General features: G+C 46.4%; 1 protein-coding gene across 2 annotated transcripts; it reads right to left on the bottom strand.

Moving 5' to 3' along the window:
* Positions 1–772: 772 nt before the first annotated feature.
* On the bottom strand, positions 773–14,136 carry Cdan1 (codanin 1). 2 transcript variants are annotated; one of them, XM_051183620.1, is made up of 28 exons: positions 14,028–14,136; positions 13,339–13,799; positions 12,954–13,160; positions 12,588–12,757; positions 12,339–12,452; positions 12,181–12,259; positions 11,291–11,411; positions 11,019–11,128; positions 10,546–10,635; positions 9,943–10,018; positions 9,240–9,445; positions 8,786–8,906; positions 8,519–8,665; positions 8,193–8,359; positions 7,767–7,854; positions 7,444–7,533; positions 7,209–7,263; positions 6,878–7,014; positions 6,669–6,772; positions 6,292–6,450; positions 5,767–5,830; positions 5,516–5,594; positions 5,193–5,341; positions 3,686–3,793; positions 3,534–3,597; positions 3,222–3,403; positions 2,278–2,385; positions 773–1,502 (listed from the first exon to the last, which is right to left on the bottom strand). In XM_051183620.1, the coding sequence occupies exons 1-28, from the start codon at positions 14,115–14,117 to the stop codon at positions 1,377–1,379; spliced, it is 3,672 nt and encodes a 1,223-aa protein (XP_051039577.1). In that variant the 5' UTR covers positions 14,118–14,136; the 3' UTR covers positions 773–1,376. The 2 variants fall into 2 exon arrangements, with proteins under 2 accessions (XP_051039577.1, XP_051039578.1); XM_051183621.1 differs by having other exon boundaries at positions 12,954–13,157; positions 14,028–14,127.
* Positions 14,137–18,659: the final 4,523 nt, after the last annotated feature.

Below are 18,659 nucleotides of genomic sequence, written 5' to 3'. Positions count from 1 at the left end.
CAATCTAGCTTATGATTAACATGAGTGAGGCAAGGCCCCTGGGCCCAATCCTAGACCTGGAGAAAACACTGATGTTCAGGCATTTTAAAGGAGTCAAGAGAAGGAGAGGTGTGTACCAATTGATAAGTTGCTCAAGTTTAAAGAAGCTTAACTTTCCTTAGGCCAGAAGCCTTTTTGACAGCAGTAAACTTTTCCCCTAAGATACGCTGTGTGCAAATATTTCACATGTGACTTCGAGTTATTTATCACTGAGCACCTTCTAATACTTCCATTAGAGCCCCAGACTTACTCTCAAAACAAAAAGCCCCACAGTTTTCATAGGGATGGATAAAGCACATTATCAAAATAATGTCATGTTTCTTAAAATCACTGGTTCCAGGGACTGTGAAATGGCAAGCCTAATGACCTGAACTTAAGCCCTGGGAGCCACATGGTAGAAGGAGAACTGACTCCAAGTAGTCCTGTGACCTCCAGACGTGTGCCATAGCATGTACGTGCAGACATGCTAAATGCAATAAAATTTTAAAAAATCACCTGCCCACTTACAGAAATTAGAAGACAGCTTCTGATTAGAAGTTCTGAGATAAATCATACATGCCAGTGCCAACAATAGATACCACCAAACCATGTGGGTCAGCCTAGACATCAGGGAGCATGGTGAGAGTAGATGGCAATAGTTCACTGCAGATTGTGCCTCTAAGACTGGGTCTTAACACAAAAGAATGCAGGCATCAGAAAGGGGATAAAAAGCAGGGGAAAATAGCCAACAAGACCTTGTTAAAAGTTTTATTTAAAAAAGGCCCCAAACCCCCTAATTTTCTACACCATGCTTGGTCTGATGACTAACTCCCTGCAAAGTCCATGTAAGACCGAGTTTCACATAGGCGTGTCCTACCTTATTGGCTGTCAGTATTTGGGGGTGGGGTTAACAGTCCAGCTTCTGCAGGTGAGAAAATGTAGACTTCCAAATCCATGTTTTGTTAACTTTCTCATGTTAAACATTCCTTTGACTATCAAGAATCTCAGAAATGCTGGGATAGCAGCAACTTGAGGCTTGAAATGCACTGACCGGCACACACGTATTTCATTTAGCATCCAAATGAGAAACGCCAGCCCTTCTGCTCCAAGATTGGAGTCTCTAGGCTTTTCCACTGTGACTCTGAATCAGGTTCTCCTTCCTCTAGACTGCAGGTGTTGAGGCCTGTGTCTGTGGATGCTCTGCAACAACACACTTCCTTCACTTAGGAGCAGCAGCAAGCCTGACTACAGACATGGCCACTCTTGCTCCAGCAAGGTGTGCAGTGGGCTCTTGAGCCTCCTTCTGAGGCACAGGAGGCAGATTCGGGTGTCATGCCCAAGAGGGCAGCTTCCCAGCCCTAGCTTTGGGCCAGCACTGTCCCTCGGTTTGTTTGCATAAGTTCACAAGCTCTCAGCTGGGGTTCTAGCTGATGGGGCTCAGCTAGGAACAAGCGAAATAGTGTTGATAATTCTTCTGAGAAGTCCTGAAGTAGAAAGGTTAAGAGAAAAGTAATTCTAGATAGTTTGCCTGTTTTTTTTTTATTTTGGGGGGGGGAGGGTAGGCGGGCAGGTTCTCTATAGCTTTGGAGCCTGTCCTGGACCTTGTTCTGTAGACAAGGCTGGCTGGCCTTGAACTCACAGAGATCTACCTGCCTCTGCCTTCGGAGTGCTGGAATTAAAGGTGTGTGACACTATTGCACAGCAGATGGTCTGCCTTTTCTAAGGTCAGTCCCAAACAAGTTCTCACAGCCAGTGGAGAGCTTGACAATCCAGGTGTCAACCCAGTTATTTCACCCAATACTTTCTATGCAAAAATAGATACAAGCCTTATAACTAGCAAGCTAAGGTTTAAGTTCCAACAGGGAAAATGGACTGACAGGAAACTGAGACACAAAATATTATTAATCTTATTTTATGGATATTGTTTTGCTCTGAATCACAAGAACATTTTAAACATAAGCTGAAATTCACTTTGAGTTTCAAATCCCCAATATTCACTGTCCTCCTTTCCCTTTGGTCTTCTGAGAGTCTTGAAAAGTAGCCACACAGATCAAACCCACTACTCACTCTCATGGTAGTCCTGAAAACACTTTGCAAAAAAAATGCCAGCTATAATGGGCCTAAAACTGGAATCTCAGCACTCAGCAAGCAGAAGGAATTCAAGTTTGTGGCTAGCCTAGGCTACATAGGCACTCTTTAGGACAAATGATACATTTCCATTTTCACTTCATGTAAGAGAAAGGGATTAAGACTCCTTACCTCTGGCCACTGGGCCTCATTAAGGCTGCCCAAGCAAGCTTCTATCTCCAGCTGTCCCATGAGATCCTTTTCTACCAGCTCCCGGAGTAAGAATAGTAGCAGGTCCCACTGCAAAATACCAAAGGTCAGAAGTTGTCAAGACCACACAGCAGTCTTAACAGTAGGGACTGAGGACTGAACAGCAGTCCCAAGAGTAAAGATAGTTATGGCTAGAGAGATGGCTCTGTTAAGAACACTTGCTGCAGCTGGGCAGTGGTGTTGTACACCTTCAATCCCAGCATGTAGGAGGCAGAGGCAGGCAAAGTTCGCCTACAGAAAGGGACAGCCAGGGTTACACAGAGAAGCCCTATCTCAAAAAAACAAAACAAAAAACATTGGGTGGGGGCACTGGGTAATGTTAAGAACATGACTTGCAGGGACAAAGAGATGGCTCAGGAAAGTGCCTGATGTTCAAACATGATGACCTGTGTTTGGATCCCTGTTTGTGAATGTCTATCTGTAACCCTAGTGCTGGTGGAGCTAAAGATAAGGAAATCCTGGAAACTCAATAGCCAGCTAGTTTAGCCAATCAATGAGCTTCAGGTTCAGCAAGAATAGTGCTCACAAGTGTACATGCTAATCCTCCCCACAACACACACAAATAACAGAATCTCATTGACATGAGTGCAGAGGAGCTGGACATGGTAGCTCACATCTGTGATCAGCACATAGGAGGAATAATGCAGATTTAAGGCCAGCATGGACTACATTGTGAGAGCCTAGAGAGAGTACTTGTTGCTCATCAAGTTCAGTTCTCAGTACTGACATGGTGGCTCATAGCCATCCTAGTTCCAGGGGATCCAAAATGCTGGCAAAAAAACCCTTCATACACATAAAATATATCTAACCCTCCACCCCCAAAGAAACCAAAATCTACAGACAGAGGCCCCGTGCTTCTGACTCACCTCCCTCGGCCGAGTATCCGCTAGAAGCCCCACATTTCTTGGGCTGAGTAGAAGCTGTAGTGGAACTGGCCCCTGGAAGTCATCCTTCCATAAGGAAAGCAGCATGTGCAGAAGCCTTCGAGCCTGTCCTCTCTCTAGCCTGTGCTGTGTTGGGGGCCCTAAGATTGGGATCTGGTCTGCTACTACAGGAAGAGAAAGAAGGTAAATTTAAATGGAGGCAGAAGAGCATGACCTGTGCTCCTAACTTGTATGTACCCAACCTTGGGGTTTGAGGAATGTAGCACGTGGGATTTGATGGAAGAGAAACCATACCCAGAAGGGAAGCTAACTCCACAGAGCACTTGGCCAGATGCTGCTCAGCAGTTGGGCACAGGAACTACAGTGGGGAAAAGGGGAGACATTAACATCATTCTTACTAGCCTGAGGATTGGCCCTGAGCCAGTGTGGCTCATGCCACATCTCACCTGGCGGCACCGAAGTGACTGGCCCAGCTGGTTTAGAAGCTGTTCTAGATGCTCTGGGGAAACTCCCTCCTCAGGGTCCCGAGGCCCCGCAGCCAGGGAGAGTACATCCTGTAGAGAGCAGTGTTGAGACCTTATGCCAGGCTGACAAACTTGGATTGGGATGGGAACCAGCCAGTGGAGAGAGGCAGAAGGAAAATAGAGCCCAGGGGAGTGAAGCAACTGGGCCAACGTGTTATTAGGGCTGAGGCTCAGGCAGTATAGCACAGCTAGGATAAACAATTATGTAGACAACCCAGAGGGAAGTAGACAGAGCCATAAGCCTACAGATTGTGTGCTGCCAGAGAGTTCCAAAGATGTCATTCATCTTGTGACAAAACTACCTAACCAATTCCTAGAGGGAGTCTTAAAATATTCTAGGAAACTGTCTTATCTAGAGTCTGAACATCTCTTTCATGCTCCTCTATCTTCTCAGACATTGCAATAGAAATCCTCTGCATAAGTGGTACCCAGTCTGATACCCTTCACTCTCCTTTCTACTGTCCTCACCGATCAGCACTGCTTTCTAGTCTCTATTCTACAACTTCATTCAGAACAGGGCCAGGGCTGGAGAGAGGGCTCAGCCGTTAAAGGCTAGGCGCACAACCAAAAATATAAGAACGGCCTGATAGTATTTTAGGCCTTGGGAGTCAATAAGGCCTAAATATTGCTCCAACTGTTCATCTCTGCTTTGGTAACACAAAGGCAACCACAGATGTTTTATAAACAAATGGATATGGTTGCATTCAATAAAACTTTATTTACAAAAACAAATAATTTTGGACCATAGTTGTTTGCCAACTCTTGCTTTATGTTAGCCCCCAACCCCTATATCAAGGGATAATATGTATGACCTATACTATCTACTAGTTTTACACATTTTTAAGGCAGTCTCATTTTAAGTTGTGTAGACTCTGATCTTCCTGCCCCAGCCTCCGGAATAGCTGGGAATCCAGCTCTGTACCACAAGGCCCAGATCTTTCCCTCTCCCCCCCCCCCCAAAATTACATTAGGATAGTTTATATTTAGTGACTAACATTATCTCCCACATAGACTAGTACAGAAACTATATCCAAAAACTAGAATGCCCCTCAGAAATTTCTCCACTATACTTTATAGCCATTCACTATGTATATAAGATGCATTTAGATCTGGCCTGTTGTTGTGACATACACCTTTAATCCCAATACTGGGGAGGCAGACCCAGGTGGATCTGAGGTTAGCCTGGTCTACATAGTTGAGTTCTAGGCCAGCCAGAGCCCATCTCAAAAAACAACCCTTTAGATCTAACTTTTTGGTTGATTCTAGAACAAAAGTCTTAGGATTTGTTCTGTGTAATCCCATTCAATAAGGAAAAACCAGCCAGACAACACACAAAGCTGCTATACAAATCCTGAAGCCAATGTGAAAAAAGGAACAAGCAGCAGGGAGAGGGAGTGGGAAAGCCAAAGGGAGTAGGGTAGCTGTGTACTTTTATCTCGGAGATGAGGTGGGAGGGGAGGGGAGCATGGTGCTCACAGGCTTGGGAGCAGCCCCTCCGCTCCACCCGGGCAGTTGGCTCAGGACCCTGGGCTCGTAGCATGCGACTCACGGCTGCTTTCACCTCCCTTCTAATCAGCGCTGTCAGGCAGAGGGAGAATAAGAAGTCACTGGGAGTCCCCTTGCATGAGCTTGTCATGACAACCCACACCTTCCATTGGTTCTAACTGGCTTGCCCGATTTCCACAAACTGCTCAATACCCTGCCCATTCACCTTTAAAAACTTGCTTTAGCCACTCCTTTCCTGAACCTCACCTGTAATGTTGGCTGACAACCAAGAACAGGCTTTCTCTGTTGCAAGCCCCACAGCAATGTTCTCTGCACTGCTCAGAACCTGTGGCACAGAAGGACTGCTGAGTCAGGGACTTGGGAAAGTGAGAAGTAAACATTGGATGCTACAATCCAAGGCCCACCCTACCGAAGCCTCACACAGGTGTGTGTGTGCCAAATGTACATATGCATGCATGCCTACTGGCCTGCTAGCTGCAGGCTTCCTTCCTACGTACAGCAGCTGGGGTCTCTTCTGGCAGAAGTGCTCGCACAGCGGTGGGGCTCTTCCTTTGGCAAAACCTGAAAAGATAGGAGGAAGGAAGTCAATGAAAGTCTAGATATTGTAGACTGACTCACAAAAGCAAATGCCCAAGTCCTATGGCCTGGAAACACTACCTCACAAGGAAGTGTTGTCCATTCTCCTGCCCCACCAGATGCTGGAGGAAGGAGAAACCCACCCATTAGCCCTACATCACACACACTCTTCCAACCCAATAGCTGGACTTTGTGCCCAAAGACACACTCTTTCAGAAAAGGGGATCAGAGCAAAGAAGGGGAGGAAGAAAAAGAGATGGAAGAAGAGGGATGTGAAAGGACAGGAAAAAAAAATCTAAAGGAAGCTGGGTGTGGTGGCTCATGTGTATAATCTCAGCACTTGGGACTTTAGGGTCAGGTCAGCCTAGACTAGAGTGAGACCTGTCTTGAGAAACAAGAGGAGACTTCAGGAGATGAGAAGGGACAAATAGATCAACAGTTCTTACTCCCGCCCCTGGGTCAATGCTTGGGCCCCATGGGGGCACACTCGAGAACACAAGAATTCCAACAGCTGGGCTGGGTCTCTCCCTCGTTGTCCCTGTGTCACCAGCTGCTCCTGAAGAAGTGACTCGGCTTGATGCACCAGATCTGCCACCAGCGTTGCCCTTTATCAGGGAGAACAAGGTTTTGGGGGCAGTTAGCAGGGTTCAGAGGAAAGGGGCTACAACAGGGAAATCTGGTCACAATGTCCTTAAAAAGATGTAAGAAATTTCAGCCTCCTTGTTTCCCCAGGTGACTATGCTCAGTTTGACAACTAGGTGCTAAGAATTTAAAGAAAGAAAACACTAAGGGACTGAGATTAGGACTCTCATGCCACTCTTACTTGATGTGTTTGACACAGTTTGATCCAATTCTTTCTGCCACAAATTCTACAGTCCTGCGCAGGGAGGGTGGCTGGTTGTGGAAAAAGGCCTGGGCAAGCTGAGCCTGGCAGGAGGTAGAGGAAGGGGTGATAGAACCATGAAGGCTTCCTTCTGCCCCCCACCTCCCACCCACCAACTGCCTCCCCATTTCCCTACCCTTTGCCCTTACCTGCAACCCCTGGCTGGTCTTGGGAGGCAGGGTTCCCAGGCTGGTGGTGGTGGTGGTGGGAGTGATTTTCCTCACAAAGCCCCCACTCCGCCCACTGCTGCCCGAAACCCAGGAAGCAAGCAGTTTCCGGAGCTCTCCTGTAGAGAAGTCAAAGTCCTTACTTCTATAACCAGCTCCCCCTCCTCCCCCAAACATCATGGTCTTTGTGGAGCAAGGAGGATGAAGCACCCAGAGAGCCTAAGGACACAACAATATGCTGAGGAGTCAGGTCTTCTTGGGTATCCATGAAAGGACAGGCCATGGACCATAGGGGGGAGACAAGGATGCTCACCAATATAGGGGCAGCAGGTATATAGCAGCTGTTGGTCCACAACAGGCACACTGTCCTGGGGAAGAATAGGCCAGGATTGGAAGGGGAAGGCAGGCTATCTCCCTTTCCTTGCAAATGCACGGAAAAGGAAGTCAAGAACCATCTTACAAGACTTTCCTAGCTTGTCTCCTCCTGGGCCTTTATCTATTAAATAATTCCTAGGATTTACATGGCCCCGGTTGACCCCAACACTCACTAAGCCATGCTCTGAAGTAGCTTTGTCCACCTCAAAGGCATCGACCTGACCATCTTCTAGAAAGAATAAATCCTCAGGAACTGTAGGTATCTGGTAAGAGAGGAAGGCAGTTAGAGCTCCACTGTCACTCCAAGATTTGCCACACTTTCTAATAATCTATTGGGGCCTCAGGTCAAGCAAGTTGTCTTCTGAAGCCACAGCAATACACATTCCTCAGAACTAACTTTCCTCTTCTATTCGGTACTTTGCTCAAACTCTGAAACTGCTCTGCCTCTGGCACAGCAGTCACCCACTACTCTACCTATCCAACTCATCCTGCCTACCTGGAAAAGCCAGCCTAGGACAGCAAGCAGCAGCAGCTTGTTCAGGAAGCACATCTCCCCTTCATTCTCCCTTGATAAGACCAAACTCCTAAAAGTTAAACAGAGGATATAAACAGACTTGTGCCAAGGCAAAAAGGGAGAAGTAAACAAAACTAATACTGGGAAGGGAGTTCTCAAAAGCAAACCTAAATCACACTACTATTGGGAAGACAAACAGGATCAAAGTGAGACTTGCACCTCACATCCTTCTTTGCTAGGCCATAAGATAGATGAAAGGACCAAGGGAATGAAAAACAGTTGCCACAGTCCTGCCTCTTCTGAGGCTGTTACAGCTGTGGAACCACAAAGATGTACAGACATCTAGGTTCTCTTTATAAATGGCAGGGCTATGCTATTTATAAAGTAAGTCAGTCTTGTTCTACTCACCGATGCAAACGCAGCAGGAGAGTAAAGACACTCCGGTAGTAGTCCAGCAAGGGGACGATGTGATCAGCAAAGGAGAGGAACTCCACCAGCCAGGGCACAGTGAGTACTGCCCGGCGGGCCCACAGCCCCTGCTGCAGCAGAGCCCGTACATCTAGGACAGGAGGGACCTGAGAAAGCCAGGGTTCTGTCAATGAGTAGGCCCTTGAAAGGGGCTGGCTGACACCGTCTAACCAACCAGGCTTCTACACTAGCCAAGGAACTAGTCAGCTTCCACACTTTGCTGGTCTAACCTAGTTCCTCCTTACCCAGATCTCCCACACACTCACCTGACTCCTGAGGGCCAGAATAGAGTCCTGAAGCTCCCGAGTTGGGGGTGGTTCAGGTCCTCGATATGGCAGGAAAGCCACGAAGCCCAGAAATTTAGCCAACAGTCTAAGACTAAGAAGCACTACAGCAAATTGCCTCCGTTCACCCTACACAAGGAGGAATCAAGTGAAACAATGTCCTTTGCATGACCTGTTAAGTTTTCTTTGAACAGATATCCTTTCCCTCACAGATCAGACCCCAGTATCTCCCTTATTCAGTTTTCTAACCTGCCAATCCACATCTGACTCCCCATCTTCATCACCAGGCTCATGCTGAGGCAGGGGAAGGCCATTGAGTTCCCGAATCTTCAAGCTCAAACTATCCATAAGATGCTGATTGAAATGGAAGCTAGGGTGGGGGAAGAATAAAAGATAGAAAAAGGCACTGATGTTGGTTAAAAAAACAAAACAAAACAAAACAAAAAAACAGCATTTAGAAGAGGTACCTGAGACAGAAAGGAAATCACAAAGAAGATGGGAAGGCTAAAGGATGACAACATTACCTATGTGGGTGCAAGAAGGAGAAGAAAGATGGGAGCCAGGAAATAGACATGGGAGAGCCCAGAAACCACTTCCAGATATGTCCAACTTGAGGCTTAGGCAAAGGATGATGTGCTGTCTGAGAAAACCAAACCTTTCCTGGCCCCAGTCTCTCTCCCTGAGACATACAGGAGCTCCTTACCTGCTGGCACTCATGATGAAATCCCTGAAGAAGCCTTGACAACCTGGGAAGGTGGGGGGTGGGCAGGGCCCTCCACTGCTCTGAGGGGCTATAAGCCGTTCTTGGAGCTGCCGCAACCGTCCCAATTTGTCAGCTCCTAGCATATTCAACACATCTGGAGCTTCCCCCAAGACGGATCCCCCAGTACTGCCAGGGCTCTGACACATCTAAGATGTCCAAAGGGAGGAGAGAGATATGGAAAAAAAAAAAAAAAAAAACATGAGAAATACTGAACAAAGTAAGGAGAATGTGGGCTTGGAATATAGCTCAGTGGAAACCACTACCTAGCATGAGCAAGACCCTGGGTTTGAAAGAAAGTAATGAGCACTATGAAGGTCTGAACTTAATTGAAAGGTGAAGCCACAAGGTAAGCATTTGCCTCAGGTCACTATATCTAGGATTTATTTGAAAAGATTCTGACTATTGAGCTCTCTTTGTACCATAGCACAAGTCAAGAAAGGGATGGTGGCTGAGAAGCTAGGTAAGAGCATGAGGTCCAAGACAGGTCAGAGAAGTTAGAGAACACTTGTCCACCAAGTTTGAACTACCAAGAATAGAAATCCTTTTAAATTTGCAGCCAGAATCTACTAGGTTGTCTACCTGGTGCAAAGTGGCAGCCTTGATTTAGCTGCCCACATCTTTTGGCTACCACTGCAGCTATTACCTGGAGAAGCTGTTTTTGGAAAAGCCGGACAAAGTGACTGTGGCTGCAGGCTGCTGAAAGCTGATCCATCATGGCTCTGAGGAGTAAGAGGCAGATATACAGTGTATGGGAAAGAGGTAAATGACATATTTCAGCTATTTACTGAAGACTTGAATAGTCCTTTGCCAGGAGGTCCAAACAGAAGGTAAGAGGTATTTCCTTCACCATCAAGAAGATTCCTCCAGGCTAGCAGACCTAACCCACCAAAAACTGACATCTCAGATCCTCAAGCCATGCTTAGTGCCAGTGACATTGGGATCAATGTGAGAGGGAGTTAAGGACAGAGGATGTTTGGTCAACAGCCTGGTCATCTGCCTATGCAGTTTGGATCCTTTCCCAAGCATTTGCCATTACAGAAAAAAATACAGGGCATTCCTGGGTATGAGAAGCTAGAGAGATAAATCCTTTTTGACCTAGGTAGAGTTAGAAATAACTAGAGACAGAGGAAGACAGAGGAGAGGGCTGGAAGGAGAGCAAACCTTCCCAACAAACACCCTAAACATCGCTGGGTTGCTGCTCACTGTCGGAGCAAGAAGACAAATTGAGCAAGGTCAGAACACCTACCTGACCCTGCTACCCAAGCCCTTCTCAAAATCCCAGCTGGGTTCCTCGTGGTGGTCTTCCCACTCTCGAAGCACCTCATAGAACACATCCCTGAAGGGAGGCAAGCTTGATCAGATGAGTCCCAGCCGCCTTTCACCCACGTCCCGTAGCACTTTCCCTTGCTTGGAAGGTTTAAGATAGGCCTACCCACAGCCAATCCTTAACCTCCACAGTTCTCTACATGGTGGTATGTTACAGACCCAGCAGCAGCACATCATAGGCATCTGTGGACAGGGAAAGTTGACCCTAAGATGGTTGGCTAAGCTCAGGGATTCAGGTCTGTGGACATGAAACAGAATGAAGCCAACAGGCTTTATGATGACTGTCAGCAAAGGCCTGACAGTACTAACCCACCACTTTCAGTACCTAAGCCCTGATTCTATGACAGTAAAAGACTGTCTATTCCCTCCTCAACAGGGCCCCTTTCTTTTCACCTCTGTTTTTTAAAAGTATGAAAGGCTCGATCACTGGAGAAGTTGGCACGATTGTCAGTTTCTGGCTGGAAGGAGACAGCCTGAGTAGAGGGTGGTATCACCAGAGAGACCTAAAACATGGCAACAACATTAAGAAATAAGACCTATTGGAATCCTGTAAGAAGACTTTACTCCTTATTCTTGTGCAGAGTTAGCCCATCTGACAGCACCATGAAGATTGCCTAAATTTACAAAATGTCTAGGATACTAGGTCCCTAAGTGGGGGTGACTACCTTGGCAACACTGCCTTCATAAGCCGCTCGAAGGCGGCCTTGCAGAGCTGGTGAGAAGCACAGCAGCCGTTCATTCTCAGCCAGCAGCTTCAAGGTCCCTTTGTCCAGATAGGAAAGAACCCTGCAAAGACAGGAGCACATGTGACTGAGACTGGGACACAGGCTGCAAGCACAGAGCACATCTGAAGCACAAAGCTGTGTTTAAACCTAAGTATGTAAGGCAAGGCCATGGGCTAAGGATCAAGATGATGGAGGTAGAGTGAAGAGATGAAGAACATCATAGGCATCAGACAGGGAAAGTTGACCTCATGGAGCTAAGGTCAAGTCAACAAGCTAGGAACATCAACCAAAAACACAAGTCAGCTACCATTAGTATTATTCTTTTTTTGTGATATACAGGGCTCTCCACATGTCCGGAAAGCACTCCACTGATCTACATACTTAGGCCCTTTTTTATTTATTGTTGGGACTGTATCTCACTAAATTTCACAGGCTGGCTTTGAACTTTCTGCAGCCTGGGCAGGCCTTTAAATTTGTAATTCATGCTTGGCACCAGACACAGCTATTCAATTTCTTTGAGAAACACAAAATTAAATGTTATAGGCGCCTTTAGTTCCAGCACTTGAGAGGCAGAGGCTGGCCAATCTATACAAGTTCAAGGCCAGCTTGGTCTACATAGGAAGTTCAAGGCCAGTCAAAAGAACCAATTAACCGAACAACTGAAGCAACTAAATAACTGATCAATCAATCAATCAAACAAACAAACAAAAAATAAGGTGAAAAAGGTCTAGGGCCATTGTATCTATGTTAAGCATAATCATGCATCCCAACTCTAGAACAAGACACATAATGAGACTAAAACCCATAGTGCCTCAGCAAGGAAAACTCACTGAAACTGATGCTCCAAAACTTGCACTGCAAAGAAGACACAATCATGGATGCTCTGAAACAGGGGGGCTTCCAGGGGATCTAGGACAACAACAAATGGTTAGTTAAGAACTATCCTACCTGCAAACTTCATTTCTCAATATTTGACTTGCTTACTAACCTAGGGCTCCCTGACTTGATTCAAGGTCACTATCCTTGGCGGCCACCATTCTGCGGGCAGTAAGGAGCTGAAGGACGAAGAAAAGCTCCAAGAAAAGGTTTGGTACCAGATTCTCTGAAGAGGAAAAAAAAAAAAAAAAAAGCCATAACATTGGGCACCACTGTCAACCAAGGCTCTATGTGCCTCAACCATCCTCTTACCCTGCAGTTTGCAAGCATATCTACTGCAGCTCCCTTTGCTCTTACTCACCAGCAATGCACGAGGAGTAGATAAAGGCTATCAGCTCCAGGCGCTGTCGAGAAGACACTCTGGCTGGGTCAGCAGGTTCTGCTGTGAGGCTTCCTGTCCGACTGGGGATGGGAGACCCCAATTCTGGGATGGGACAGGCTGGGGTAGGTGACTGCTGCAACTGCTTGGAGCTAAGCGAACAGAGAGATGTCATGATTACTCAGCCTGGCTGTCCAGCGCCATTCACACTCAGGTTCTGCCAAGAAGACATCAAGAGCCCAGGAAGCAAACCCAGAATCCCCAAGGAAGAAAGCTGGTTCAGGAAAAAATCCCTGCAAGTCCCGCACAAGGAGGAAGCTGACATCCCAGGTGGCGGCAAAGCCATACCGCGCCTTCCTGAGCATCTCCCGCTCCTCTTGCAGACTTCTGCACCCTGGGGGAAGGCCAAGGCCCCAAGGGCTAGTGTCCAGGGCTGAGGGTTGGGAACTGGGGACACAGCTGATTGGGGGTGAGGTGAAGCAGGTCTTGGGCTTGGAAAGTGACCGCTCTTCGCTCACCGGAGTTGGGTTGATCCTTCGAGAAGGCTTCGTCCTGCTGAGAGTAGTCACAGGTTTTTCTCAAATTTCTATCTTCAAGCATCACTCCAAACCCTTTCAAACCCCACGCCCAGCATTGTGGTTTCTTCACCACCAGCCTTCCAACCATCGCGCTCTCTACTGTGGAGCGCCCAGCCCTGCTTTGGTGAATGTCTTGCAATAGGGGAGATTCTCACCCTGCAGGGCCGGGAGGCACGGTGCCTACGGGAGGGAACTCCTCCAAGTTGCTGAGGTTTGGCGGATCCGAGAGCGATTGCCTGGGGCTGCCGGGGCTGCCTGAGCCCCTAGGCTTCCGGCCCCCGGCCCAGGGCGGGCTCTCGCCGCTGGCTCCTCGTTCGCGGGACGGCCCCGGTCCCGGTCCCCGCCTGCGGCCCGCGCGGCGGGTCAGAGGTGCCTCGGCAGCGGTGCTGAGGGGCTCAGCGGCAGGGAAAAGCTGGCTGCGCGCCCCACGGCCACTCCGGGGCGGGGCCCCCGACCTCGCTGGCAAGGCGGCCGAGGCGCCCGGGGTCTTGGCGGGGGTTGAGGGCCCCTGCGGGAGAACGCGACTGCTTTGCTCCCTCAGGAAGTTCAGCAGGAACGGCACGAATTCCTTCCGCAGAGGCCGAAGTGCGCTCAGAGCGGCCACCTCGGAGCTATCCTGAGGAAGAAGCAGAGGTCGCGAGGCGAGAGGGTCAGCTGACAGCCCCGGACACCAGCGGCTGAGGCCGCAGGGAGGGTGGGCGGGCGGGCGGCCCGGCGGTGGCGCCCAGCGAAGCGCCCTTGGCGCGGGGCCGTCAGCCAGGGCAGGCTGGGCGCAGGGTCTGAGGCATCAGCCCCCGCGGGAAGCACATGCCCGGCAGGCCTGAGGGCGTGTCGGCAGTGTTACCTCCGAACTCGGGGTGCTGCGCGCGATCCAACGCACGGCGGCTGCAACCGGCACCTCTTCGCGTAGCAGCGACTCCAAAACGGCCGCCATCCCGGTCCTGGCGCTCTGAGGCGACTGCGCAGGCGCAGATGCGCCGCGGATGGCCGGGAGGGGCGGGGCCGGCGGCTCGGAGCGACCGTTGGGCGGCGGGGCGGGGCTTGTGGGGTGGGGCCTGGCTCTGGCCCTCGGGGAAGATTCTCGGCGCTCTTCCCGCTAGCCTACCAGCGCCGCCAGCGCCAGCGTAGGCCTGCAAGGCGCCTAGGCTTTTCCCTGACTGCCTGGGCCAGGAGCAATGTGAGCTAGGACAGGACTGCTAGGAGACAGCTGCAGCTCTGTGGACACCCCGGGTCCGAAAGAGAGGCCTGGCAGAAAAAGTGAACAACTCAAGAAGACAGCAGCCTATTGGACCTCACATCTGCCATAAGCACAGCCTCCGACCACCAACACTAGAGCTTTTTGATTCACTCCCTCCCCAACTTAAAAAAAGTTACGTGAGTAACCTCCAATTTTGACCTCCCCTCCCCTCCTTCTCAAAGACTGACTTTTCACCGCTGCTCAAGCTTTCCAGAGGTCTCCTGCTGAGAAACATCTTATAAAAAACGTTAGATCACAACCCTTAAAGGTCCTCCGGACACTACACACATAATTGTCCATCAGCCTTGTCTTTACAAATTGTATGAAATTGTTTACATCAGGCGAATATTGCAACTTCTTGTATTTGAGAGGTAAAGCATTTTCAAGACTAGCTTCTGGAAGAGTAAGGCATTTCTGCAGATGTTTAATTCCCTGGACACACACCCATGCACCACCCCCACTTGCTGGTTAACCCTTGGGCTACATCACCCGTCAATCTTTATTTTGAAAAATATGAGAGATTTGTGGATGTTGATCCTTAGTGAAAAAAAAAAATTAAGGCCAGGCGATGGTGGCACACGCCTTTAAACCCAGCTCTTGGGAGGAGGCAGAGGCAGGCGGATCTCTGTGAGTTTGAGGCCAGCCTGGTCTACAGAGTTCCAAGACAGGCTCCAAAGCAATACAGAGAAATCCTGTTTCAGAAAAACAACAACAACAACAAAAAAAAAAGATAGGGATCTAGTTGAGAAAAACAAAGGCCTTCAAAGGAAGACAACTTGGTAACAAAGAGTAGAGAGCAGTAATCCCTCTGTTTGCTAGGGAGGAGAGCTTTCAAGGCTTAATTCTGTGCTGGGTTTAGTGAATGCCTGCAATCCCAGCATTTGGCAGACAGAGGCAGGAGCGTTTTAATTTCAAAGCCACGTATCCCCTCAAACCCCTGAACCCTGGTTTTTCACCGAGTTTCTATTCAGTTAGTCCCAAAAGTGATAACTTCTGGTTTACTGAATCTGTAACTCTGTAGATTAGGAACTATATTCCACTTTTTGAAATCCAAAACAATAACACAAACAACAATAAAGTTTGCATGCGTACTGAATGTTTTATTACTAGATATAAAAATAAAATACAAAATAATTTTAAAACAGAACTTAAAACACTGTACAAAGCTTTAATATGATACAAATGAGAAAATTAAATAAATAATTACACTTTTATGTACAGATGGCCTATACAAAAACACTCCATATTTTTCTTTCAATACTCTACGACCTTGGTTGCCTGAGCAAAAAAAAAAAAAATGTATAAAAGGAAGATGCAGGGAGGGGAAAGGGATACAGTGCAATACACTTAAAACAACTTTAAAGAGCAACTTCTCATTAAGAGGAGGACAGAAAAATAGATTTAAAAATGGATTAAAGTAATCTCATTTGTCTTGTTCAACAAGAGAATTCAGGTTGTGACTAAATCTGATAACATTTGCCAATAATAATAGCTTATATCTAACACAAAATCAGACATGCCTCCTTTTGCTTAGAGTTTGTAAATAAATGATCTGATGAAATAGTGCTATTTCAAGAAAGGTGTCAAAGGGAAATGAGAACAGCAAGGTGACTCAGGCCTGGATCATCAGATCTGTTCTTTGTACTCAACACATCCAACCCAATCTCTCTGATCTAAGTGTTTGCTTTTTTCTTTCTTTTCTTTTTTTCAAGACATGGTCTCAGGGACCCCAAGTTGGCTTCAAACTCCTTGTAACGCACATTAAGACCTTCACTCCTGTTCCTGCCTTCACCTCCTAAATGCTGGGATTATAGACAGACACCAAGTTTAGGCAATCCAATCCAATTTCAAAGTCCCGAGTGGCCCAGTGCTACATTTTCTTTGTCTTAAAAGACATATTTCTTTTATTTTCCTATACCTTAATTTCTGAAATCTTTAACTTAGATAACTAATTACACTAACTGATGAATAGTTCAATGAAACTGTTTTAGCCAGGTGTGGTAGTGGTGGTGGTAGTGCACACAGCATTCCAAGAGGCAGAGGCAGAGGCAGGCAGATCTCTGAGTTCAAGGCCAGCCTGGTCTCAAAGCTAGTTTCAAGACAGTCAGGGAGGGCTACACAGAGAAGCCTTGTCTTGAAAAGCCAAACCAAAGAAACAAAAAACCTGTCTTTTAATAAAGTATCAAAGCTTTCTTGTCATCAAACTCCCTAAAGTAAATCACAGTCAAATTCTGTAGCCTTGTTTACTGCTGTAGATGAGCAAAAAACACCTGGCATAGTCTAAATTTGCTCATGATACAAGTGAATTTTTGAGGATTTAAATCATGTTTTATAAGAGTTTTAAAAAGCATCATATGGTAAAGATAGTCTACATAAAAACTTGGTTTACTAATGTCTTTAGTTGAACAATCGTGTGTACAATATAAAACTATTTTAAATTGTAGAGAAATCAATCTATCCACTGTTTGTGTAAAATTATATTATCGGCAAACTCTAATTCTATAGTCTCAAAGATCTGCCTCATTCATCCTGTTGTTGGTCTAGAAAATCTGGTTGAAGGTACCAGAAGTGGTCAGCATCATCAGTCTATAGTTGTAGATACTATCACCCCCACTTAGAGAAGCTTGTTACATTGTAAGGGCAATGGAAGAAATGCCACTTTACTTTTACTACAGGGTTTCTTCAAATCAAGATTTGGGTGAAGTATAGGAAAATAATCCTTGTACATGCCTCGGCCAGCCTGATTATCAGTCCTTGTTTGAGAGAGCAAATACTGAAGTCAGGAAACCGTGAGATGATCTTTTCACTAATTTTCTGACACAAATCCTCTTATAAGAAGAACTTAACTGAAAGCCTACGTATTTTACTCAGTTTCCGCTATAAGTGAATAGTAGGTGTTCTTGTTCCACATTTGGGAGTTTCCTAGGAACTATAGTATTCTCCTCTTCCTGCAGTTCTGGCAAGCATTGTTGGGTAACAAAATTCTGAAGGCTCAGAAACTGTGTTAAATTTCTGGAGAAAGCCAAAATATGGCAAATACCCAATGATATGTGTTTCCACTTTACTTACATATGCTCACAGTGCACACTAGAGTTTTGTAAAGTTTTGGTGAGGACAGGAAGTGGGGTCTGTTAATAACCACTTGGTGCTTACCAGGCATCACAACTCCCATACTGTCCAAGTTGTGGTACTACCTAAGTTTCCTTCCATAATAAACTGAGGTGTAAATATGTACCACAGTGGCTTCTGAACTTGGGTATATGTTGACATATAAGGACTACCATAGTAGTTACATGCTGTAATCCTATAATGCATTTGGATTAAATCCTAAATAGCTATTTTGCAAATATATTGTCTATGGAACCAAGTTCAAGGAAGTTTAATAGTACAATTGGTTGCAACTATCCTATTGCCTCAGTAAAAGAGACGCTAAATGAACTATCCCCAGAAACAATATCCCAACACAAAACAGAAATAGGCACATTTTAAAATATAGAATGCAAACAATCCTTACCTGAATAAGACAGAAGAAATAATTCTTTAAAATGTGCCATGTTTGATAGATACAAAAGAATGAGAGGGAGTATAACGTACAATATACATAAATGTATGAAAACAAAATATAATTTAAAAAAGAATGTAGTTTTGTTTTGTTTTTTGACATCACTATGAAGGTGGCTGGAGAAATGGCTCAAAGGTTAACAGCACTGACTTAGTTCAATTCCCAGCAACCACATGGTGGCTCACAAGCATCAATCATGAGATCTGGTGCCCTGTTCTGGCATGCAAGCAAATATGCAGACAGAGCACTGTATATGTAATAAAAATAAGTAAATAAATTAAAAAAAAAATCACTATGAAGCTGAGGCTGGCTTCAGAGTCTCTTCCATCTTCCCACATCCCTCAAGTATTGGGTTAGAAACATGAGCTACCACACCTAGCTAACAAGTTTTTAAAAGATGAACAACTTTGCTCTTCAAGGCTAAATCTTGATTATCTACAAATATATTTTAAGATAGCATTTTCAAGATGCATTTTTTTCCCTTAAGCCACTAAGTTTTCTGCCCTTGAAGAAAGGCACCTGTTTGTCATCAAAGACTTAGCTAGCTATCTGGTCTAGGTTTATAAAACATGCAGCAATGTACCTTTTTCTTTGTACAATGGATGCAATCATAGAAACAGCCTAGGAATCGCAGCTGGGAGGAAATCTCCGGTGCCTGCTGAATCCCCTCAAGTTTC

The sequence above is a fragment of the Phodopus roborovskii genome, unplaced genomic scaffold (genome assembly GCF_943737965.1).
Source record: "Phodopus roborovskii unplaced genomic scaffold, PHOROB, whole genome shotgun sequence".
In the NCBI taxonomy this organism is placed as follows: Eukaryota; Metazoa; Chordata; class Mammalia; order Rodentia; family Cricetidae; genus Phodopus; species Phodopus roborovskii.
Note: the sequence above shows the minus strand (reverse complement) of the source record. Positions and strands in the feature narration are given on the sequence as shown.

What these genes read in the sequence shown, in the direction of transcription:
- Cdan1 (XM_051183620.1), bottom strand. Translation starts at nt 14,117, where the DNA reads ATGGCGGCCGTTTTGGAGTCGCTGCTACGCGAAGAGGTGCCGGTTGCA. An exon ending in CTACTTCAGAGCATGGCTTA is followed by an intron (nt 7,264 to 7,443) that starts GTGAGTGTTGGG and finishes ATTCTTCCCCAG; the next exon opens with GACAGTGTGCCTGTTGTGGA. An exon ending in CGGATACTCGGCCGAGGGAG is followed by an intron (nt 2,386 to 3,221) that starts GTGAGTCAGAAG and finishes GGTATTTTGCAG; the next exon opens with TGGGACCTGCTACTATTCTT.